At 43.2% G+C, this 8,985-nt stretch overlaps 1 protein-coding gene across 1 annotated transcript; it reads left to right on the forward strand.

Annotated features, from left to right (window-relative positions):
- Positions 1 to 985: 985 nt before the first annotated feature.
- LOC308120956 (homeobox protein Hox-D9b-like) lies at positions 986 to 4,579 on the forward strand (the record flags this gene model as incomplete). Its single annotated transcript, XM_080481920.1, has 2 exons — positions 986 to 1,697; positions 4,335 to 4,579. 2 exons carry the CDS (start codon positions 986 to 988, stop codon positions 4,577 to 4,579), a joined length of 957 nt encoding a protein of 318 aa, XP_080338046.1.
- Positions 4,580 to 8,985: the final 4,406 nt, after the last annotated feature.

Raw genomic sequence — 8,985 nt, forward strand, 5'->3', positions numbered from 1 at the left:
AGATGGCGCAAGGCAAACGCAACAATCAAGGTTAGAGGCCTGGGACACTTTTCTTTTTACCTCAAGGAGTTTATTTATCTGCCTTAAAGTTGCTCATCAACTCATAAACTGTGGAGATAAATTAGCATTTAAATTAGATTCGGGAGTCATCGTGAAGAAAGATTTAATTTGACAATTTAAAGCAACTTAAGCGAGGCTTTATAAACGGATTAACGTCACTCGTTTAATATTGTAATGTGGCTCTTTAGAAGCAGTTTCAAGACATAAATGTTATTTTTTACTAGAAATCAACACACATAGGCACCAGAAGTCATGCAGAATCAATGGAGGGAATAGTTTGTTTGGTGACTAAATGGAAAATTGATTAAAAAAAACTGAATCCAGACATAAGAGAAGAAAGTAGTAATGTTATGATTGATATACATCCATTAAAGAAGCCATATATATATATAAATGATAATAAAGTGATATAAATGTTATTTCTACTAAAAATAATCCCACATATGCATCAAAAGTTATAAAATTCACGAGGACAAATGGTGAATGAATGAAAAATGGACCTTTTTACATAAAGAACAGAGGAAAACGGTGATGATCTTCTCATTGATAAACATTAAACGAGAGGACCATCGTGCGCTAATCTGAGCATCTCCTCTCCAATATGAGATTATCCTGATAGTTTGTTTGGTGAGAATTTGGTGTCTTTCAGCAGAGTTTAAACGATGTGTTTGTACAGCGGGGTCCATGTGCAGCAGGCCTGCTATCACATTTCTGAGCACAAAAGAATGATTTGATTTATTCCCTATACTGGCTAAATACAGTCCGGCCATGTGACGCGCGCTGGAGCCAATGAGCGTCCGAGGAGAAGGTAAGGGCAGGAAAAAAATTACTACCATTTTAGGGGAGGATGTAAGCCACTATACCAGCCCATCTAACCTTTTACAGTCGCACTTAAGTGTCTTTTTATTGAAATAATAAAATAAACATGTCGCTAACGAATTATTATTCCATGATGGGTCTGCAGAGCGAGGAGCCGTACGGTGCGCATTTCATCCCGGGAGGCTTGCAGGGTTCGACGGCCGGCTGCGCAAAGCCAGCCCGGGGAGCGGAGGAGGAGGAGGAGGAGAGCGCGCATCCCGGCGCGCACATCCCGGATTTCTCACACTTCTCCAGCAAGCAAAGCGGCCTGAACGGCTTCTCCCCGTGGACCAACACGTCCTCCGCGTCGTCCGCGTCCACGTCCCCGCAGCTGCAGGCGGCCCCGGGCAGCCTCTTCCACCCGCATCCCCTCCTGGGTCACCACCATCACCACCACCACCACCACCACCACGCGTTCTACGGCGCGCAGACGCAGACGCACGCCGAGCACCTCACGCCCGCCGCCGCCGCCGCCGCCGCGTCGGAGAGCCGGTTCGTGCGCTGCTGGGAGGGCGCGACCCCGGCGCCGGAGGCCCCCCTGCCGCAGGTCTCCGCCGCCTTCCCCCCGGTGGTTCCGGCCGACCTGACCGAGCCGAGCCCGAGGTACGAGGCCGTCAAGCCGGAGTGCTCGCCGCCGTCACACGTCGACAGCCCGGACGACTCGAGCTTCACCAGCCCGGCCGAGGTGGTGCTGGAGCGGCTGGGTACCGTGGAGGAGCTCGGCAGGAAGCCGGAGCCCAAGCAGGAGGACCGGGAGAGGAAAACACAGCTTGACCCGGGTAAAAAGACTTATAAAGTACAGCCAGGAATGTTTATTAGGCTTTAAGAAATGGGATTACACAGGTGTGTGTGTGTGAGAGAGAGCGCGAGTGTGTGTGTGACTTTTATAGGCCTATAAATGTCTTGTAAACGGTAAAATATAAAACTTTATTGTCCATTAAAATAATTAAGGTGCTATTGTTATTTAGTAATTTGTCACGATAGGAAGAAAAAATCAGATTGGCTTGAATGGCTTTGATTTATCAGAAAGAATTCAACTTATTTTGTTAAATTCACTAAAATAACCTGCATGATGTGTTCAAACCGAACATTTTACATATATGTGTGTGTGTGTGTGTGTGTGTGTGTGTGTGTGTGTGTGTAAAACATTGCATTAAGCTTGCTTGCTCTTCATTTCAAAATCTAAACGACGCTTGCAAAATAATGAGAATTATAAACTGACCGAAACATACAACATGCATCCCGGTAAATACGTCATACACATTAACATGTGTATGACGTATTTCCGTCAGACAATATGCAGAAAAATTATTAGTATAAAAACCTAATTACGTAGTGTGTTAACATACATGTGCAAAAACCTTTAAAAAAAAAGCTGTTTATTGCTTCAACAGACTTATTTCTATTATACTAAATGCAAAAATATTAATTAGAAAAAAAAGAATACCATAGTGCAAAAACACAAAAATAGGAGTTTGAGGCATTTTGCATTATAAGAAAAGTGCAAACAATAAAAGGCTTTTTATTGTATTTGCATTAAACACATTTTGTAATCAGGTTTATATTTTATTAATTCAAATTATAGTGAAACTAGTACACATACAATGAGAAAATATCAGGTTGAAATAACTATATTCTTTAATGTAATATCAATATTGTTCACTAGAAGATTTGTATTATCAGAAAAAAAGAATCTATTAGGAGGAGAATCTATTAGTATTGTGCAAAGATCAGATCCCAAACTGTTTATTCTGATTCATAAAGCTGCATAACAACAAAATGGTCTCTTATCTGGAAAGCTAAATGTAATAGATTACAAGTGGCGGAACTAACGGGAACAATTTAATATTCTTGGTGGAAAACAGTATAATTTTGTGACATTTGATCTAATGTTGACAATCAATTGTTCTGATTTATCGTTCTTGTAAACAATCCAAACAACTCAAATGTTTTTACATGGAAATCTGAATTTATGTGGGAATCATTAAAAAGACTGCAGATTTTATTTTTATTTATTTTTAAATGTCTAAAGAGATAATAAAGTAGTTAAAGGTTAAATTGAGTACAAGCTGATGCAATTGACTGGAAAGGAGAGTTAAGAGATAAAATGTTTAAATACCTCGAGAAAACTGCAGTTTAGTTTCACTGTGAACAACCCCAGAGTGTGTGTGTGTGTGTGTGTGTGTGTGTGTGTGTGTGTGTGTGTGTGTGTGTGTGTGTGTGTGTGTGTGTGTGTGTGTGCGTGTGTGTGTGAGACTTGTTGCTCCCTGTAATTCCGCAGCACTCTGTGGCTGCTTTGCCTTTGTAAGTGGCCAATAAAACATTTCCTATCAGCCAGAGGTTTAAGCGCCCCTCCCCAGCTGCACTTTAATAATTCTAAAATCGAGGCTCAGTGAGGCCGTTCATCACCTCCGCCGGCTCGCGGACGCGGGATTCGAGGCCTGCCGCTTGTATCCGCAGCTGCTCCGCGTCCTCGTACCCCCCCCCCCCCCCCCCCCCCAACAAAAAACATCCGCGTTCACATCTTCCTCACAAACCTTCATCTTCTTACGCGACGAGCTTTTAAACTGAAACTTTACGCAGATGACGTAGTCGTCTATATTTTCACCAAATCGAATGAAAATGACTCCAATCGTGATGTAAAGTCGATCTTCACGACGCAAAATCCGGTAAAAACGTCCAGAAAACCTCTCCTATAACTGTTGCATTCTGGGTATTTTCACAAACTCCCGCTGACAGCGTGGCTTTGGGGTGAGTCTGATAGCGACCAGGTCGCCAGCTGTCAATAGCTCAACTCCAGTCTCAGTGTCCAAAACTTTCACAAAGGTTGTTAAAAAAAGAAATCCAATATTGGCCTGATTGGAGCCGCCTGCCGGCCGGTTTTGGCCCCTCGGGCCTTATGTTTGAACCCCCCCCCCCCCCCCCCCCCCCCGAGGTCTTTTAGTCATGAAAGAAATGCACACCAGGTCTCAGGAGTGTAAATGTGTGTTGTGGTTTGACAAAAACCGACAAAATATTGGTTCAAAACACGATAATTTTGTGTTTTGTGTTTATTCTTATTGCTCCATGTGCAGAAAAAATGAAAGATCCTTACTTTTAAATGTTCATTTTCACCCTAGACAAGCTTTTCAAACCAGCTAAACTGGAATACATGCAGGATTATGCTTTAAAAAAAAAGGCTTGAATATTAAAAAAGTCATTAACAGTGCATGAAATAAAAGCATATTAGTTTAAAACACTAAAAGCATGAAGGGAATTTTAAATGTGTTTATTCCCGTTGCTCCCGCTGCTAAACGGTCGTGTGCTGCTGTCATTGCGCAATAATCCAGCGAAAAGCCAAATAAGGTGTGTGTGTGTGTGTGTGTGTGTGTGTGTGTGTGTGTGTGTGTGTGTGTGTGTGTGTCTCCACGCTGCAGAAAACCCGTCGGCGAGCTGGATCCACGCCAAGTCCACCAGGAAAAAGCGTTGCCCGTACACCAAGCACCAGACGCTGGAGCTGGAGAAGGAGTTCCTCTACAACATGTACCTGACCCGGGACCGGCGCCTGGAGGTGGCGGGACTCTTAAACCTGACTGAGAGACAAGTCAAGATCTGGTTCCAGAACAGACGCATGAAGATGAAGAAGCTGATGATCCGGGAGAGGAGGAGTATGAACGAATGATGGATTTGAAGGGAGGAGGGGGGGTGGGGGGGTGGAAGGGGGGGGGGGGGGGGGGGGGGGGGGGGGGGGTTTGTTTAGTTTTCCTTCTTCTTTTTTGAATCGTTGTTCTCCAACATGGTGGTAAAACTTTACAGGGCAGACCAGGATGTGTTGTCACTAGGGATGCACCGATACCGCCATCTGGTATCGGACCGATACCGCCATCTGGTATCGGACCGATACCGCCATCTTGTATCGGACCGATACTCGCACTAGTGAAAAGATTCCCGATACAACCCGGCGGGTACTATGTCGCGTTACTCCGTAACACCGGCAACTTCATCAGCAGAGACATTTGGACCAGCGGAGTTAGCACTATGTCGCTCAGTGGTTTAACTGCTCAGTACCAAACCTCGAGCTGTGCTAGATGCTACATGCTAAAGCGTTTCTGGGGTCATACTCCAGCGATGCCACATTGGTACATGCTAAAGTTTTTTCTGGTCTCTCAAACACCAGTGACGCGACATGCTACATGCTAAAGAGGTTCAGGCTCACACACCAGTGATGCTACATGCTACATGCTAAAGCGTTTCTGGGCTCATACTCCAGCGATGCTACATTGGTACATGCTAAAGTGTTTTCTGGGCTCTCAAACACCAGTGACGCTACATGCTACATGCTAAAGAGGTTCAGGCTCACACACCAGTGATGCTACATTCTACATGCTAAAGCGTTTCTGGGCTCATACTCCAGCGATGCTACATTGGTACATGCTAAAGTTTTTTCTGGTCTCTCAAACACCAGTGATGCTACATGCTACATGCTAAAGAAGTTCAGGCTCACACACCAGTGATGCTACATGCTACATGCTAAAGCGTTTCTGGGCTCATACTCCAGCGATGCCACATTGGTACATGCTAAAGTTTTTTCTGGTCTCTCAAACACCAGTGATGCTACATGCTACATGCTAAAGAAGTTCAGGCTCACACACCAGTGATGCTACATGCTACATGCTAAAGCGTTTCTGGGCTCATACTCCAGCGATGCTACATTGGTACATGCTAAAGTGTTTTCTGGACTCTCAAACACCAGTGACGCGACATGCTACATGCTAAAGAGGTTCAGGCTCACACACCAGTGATGCTACATTCTACATGCTAAAGCGTTTCTGGGCTCATACTCCAGCGATGCTACATTGGTACATGCTAAAGTTTTTTCTGGTCTCTCAAACACCAGTGATGCTACATGCTACATGCTAAAGAAGTTCAGGCTCACACACCAGTGATGCTACATGCTACATGCTAAAGCGTTTCTGGGCTCATACTCCAGCGATGCTACATTGGTACATGCTAAAGTGTTTTCTGGACTCTCAAACACCAGTGACGCGACATGCTACATGCTAAAGAGGTTCAGGCTCACACACCAGTGATGCTACATTCTACATGCTAAAGCGTTTCTGGGCTCATACTCCAGCGATGCTACATTGGTACATGCTAAAGTTTTTTCTGGTCTCTCAAACACCAGTGATGCTACATGCTACATGCTAAAGAAGTTCAGGCTCACACACCAGTGATGCTACATGCTACATGCTAAAGCGTTTCTGGGCTCATACTCCAGCGATGCCACATTGGTACATGCTAAAGTGTTTTCTGGACCCTCAAACACCAGTGACGCGACATGCTACATGCTAAAGAGGTTCAGGCTCACACACCAGTGATGCTACATGCTAAAGCGTTACTCGGTATCGGCAAGTAGCTCAAGGTCAGCATTCGTTCTCATCCTTTAAGAAAGTGGTATCGGTGCATTACTAGTTGAAACACTTTGTTTAAAAATGTAATTTTTTTAAAGAAAAAAAAAAAAAAAAAAGATGGAATCCCGCCACGCTCGGGTCTTTCTCATGTCGGGTCTCCAGAACTCTGTAACTCCTCCGTCTGCATGTTTCCAAATGAAGATCTGGATCTGGTGTAACCCCCCCCCGGGGGGCGAAGTTGTAAATAATAATAAAAAAATGTTAACGTTTACAGACAAGATCCATAAATTGAATCACAAAAAAACACAAGCAGCCGATATCAAAAGACGGCGGCGGCGTTCCAAACACACATCTGTTCCCGATGCTGCTGCTCATCCCTCAGAGCCGGACGCGTCCTGACAGCCGCTCCACGTAGAGCGTCTCGCGCTCCGGCCAACAAGCCTCCAGTCGCGCTTCGTGATTTAACGCCCAAACTATCGTCCCGCTGAAAACTGGCCGAGCCACGGCGAGGAGACTGGAGGATAAATCTTGGGGCTGAGCGGCCGCCGACTGACGCCCGGAGGAACAGAGCGGCGGCGGCGGCGTCCAGTGGAATCATTTAAGCGGGAAAAAGACCAAAAGAAGTGGGAAGTTTACAGACGTGACGGCGGAAAGAGAAGCGACGGCTCGATGATGTGAGACAGTGGTTTCCCAGGGCGGAGGACTTAAAGTGGAACTTTTCGAAAACGCTCCAACTCTTGTTTCCGTGGGGAAAAGGGCGGCACGGAAAACGCAACTTTTTCAAAATGCTCCGTCTCCATGGAAACCAGGGGAAAAAAGGAAAACACATCTTTTCCCGAAACGCCCTGGCCGCCGTAGTAACCAGTTGTTGTGCACATGCTCGGTAGCTGGAGAACAACCAAACAGCGCCGACTAGTGGCGCCGACGTGAAAACGACGTCGTTTTTTCGTTCGTTCTGCCGTTTCCGTTTTCAGGAAAACGTCTGCGAAGCGAAACTTTTTTTCTGAAGCGAAAAAATGAGAAACCGATGTGTTTACTTCTTGAATGGTTGTCGTGGAAACGGGGGGCCTGAAGTTTTCCTTTGAAGTTTTGAGGAACAGTAGGATTAATTGAAAACACGTTTTTGACACAAAATTCATTGTGAGGAGGAGCTGCTCTTCCTCTTCCTCTTCCTCTTCCTCTTCCTCTTCATCTTCCTCTTCCTCTTCCTCTTCCTCCTCCTCCTCCTCCTCCTCCTCTTCCTCTTCCTCTTCCTCTTCCTCCCCTGACGATACGTTGGAAAAAAGGCAAAAATCCTCTGAAATTCTTTGTTTGAAATTGTAGAATTTTCACAAATTTGCGGAATAAAACGTCACGGAACCTTGAAAAAACTGCAGTTCAATCTCATTTCCGCCGACTTCTCAGATTATAATGTTTAAAAAAAGGCTTAAATACATAAAGAATAATGCAATAATGTAAACGGCTTCATGAGAGGAAAGAATAAAGAAGAATGCTAAAAGAAATGTTTTAAGTATTTAAGATAAGAATATAGATTAGTTAGTAAATTATAGATTATTGAAAGATTATTTTAAAACGTGACGTGAGTTTAACTCAACGTAAACGATGCTGATAACCCAGATAATTTAAATATTGTCCCATAAATATAAATTGATCACGTGACAAAGTGACGTAGGGAAGATTTCTGCAGCTTTTATTTTGTGACGTTTAAGTCTTAATTAGTCTCATTTTCTCCTGCAAACAATCAGATTAACCCGAATAAATTCAATATTTTCCACAATATGACGAGACACGAGGGAAAATATTCAAATATTCTTGTTTTAAATTTGCAGGATTAATGGCTTAGGAAGCCGTTTGGTCCCACCGTGACTCTAAACAATCAAACAAAACAAATTAATCTCCATATTTTCTCATGAAAATGTTGATTTTTTTAAAATTAAAGCTTCTCGTCCTTAACGTTCCCGCAGCCTCTGCTAATCTCTGTCACACTTCTGAACTTTCAGGACGTCATCGGTGCAAATCCAGCTCAGATATCTGGTCTTTTTTTTTTTTTATTAAATTCAACTTTTTATGGGGAAAATTTGCATATTTCATAACTTTATTGTTTCCAAATTGCCAAAAACAGGAGATGAAAACTATTAACGTGCCTTTTGATTTGACCTCTTCATCGTCACACCAATATAATTGTGTTTTTCCACTTTTTCGTGGCTCGTTGAAAAAAATAAACTCAATAAAATGTTGGATTTTAGTTCTTAAGAACATAAATTCTTCATAAATCTGAGTCGAAATGATATTTTTTGCCGTAAATTACAAGATAAATGGTCACTTCTACACAACGGCCTGAAATAACATTGGTTTTTTTTCTCAGTTTCCTCTTTTAAAAATGTATTTTTAGTTTATAAAACCAGGAAAAGGAACATTTTCAGTCAGTCAAACCTCATTTCTTCACATTTCCTCCAAACTAACAACAGAAAACACAAATAAGTAGTTGTGGTATAAAGTGAAGTAAATGTTTTTCGTTAAACAAAGTGTCTCTGACTTGCTTTGACATATCGAGAATACTAAATACTATTACAGAATATTCGATCCTGTGTACTATAACAGGAAAGAAGAAAAGTTAACTAATAACAAAATAATTCGTGGGCTTTTGGGATTCCGTGACGTATTTACTTGGTAAGAA

This window comes from Lipophrys pholis (assembly GCF_963383615.2).
Source record: "Lipophrys pholis genome assembly, chromosome: 15".
Lineage (NCBI taxonomy): Eukaryota > Metazoa > Chordata > Actinopteri > Blenniiformes > Blenniidae > Lipophrys > Lipophrys pholis.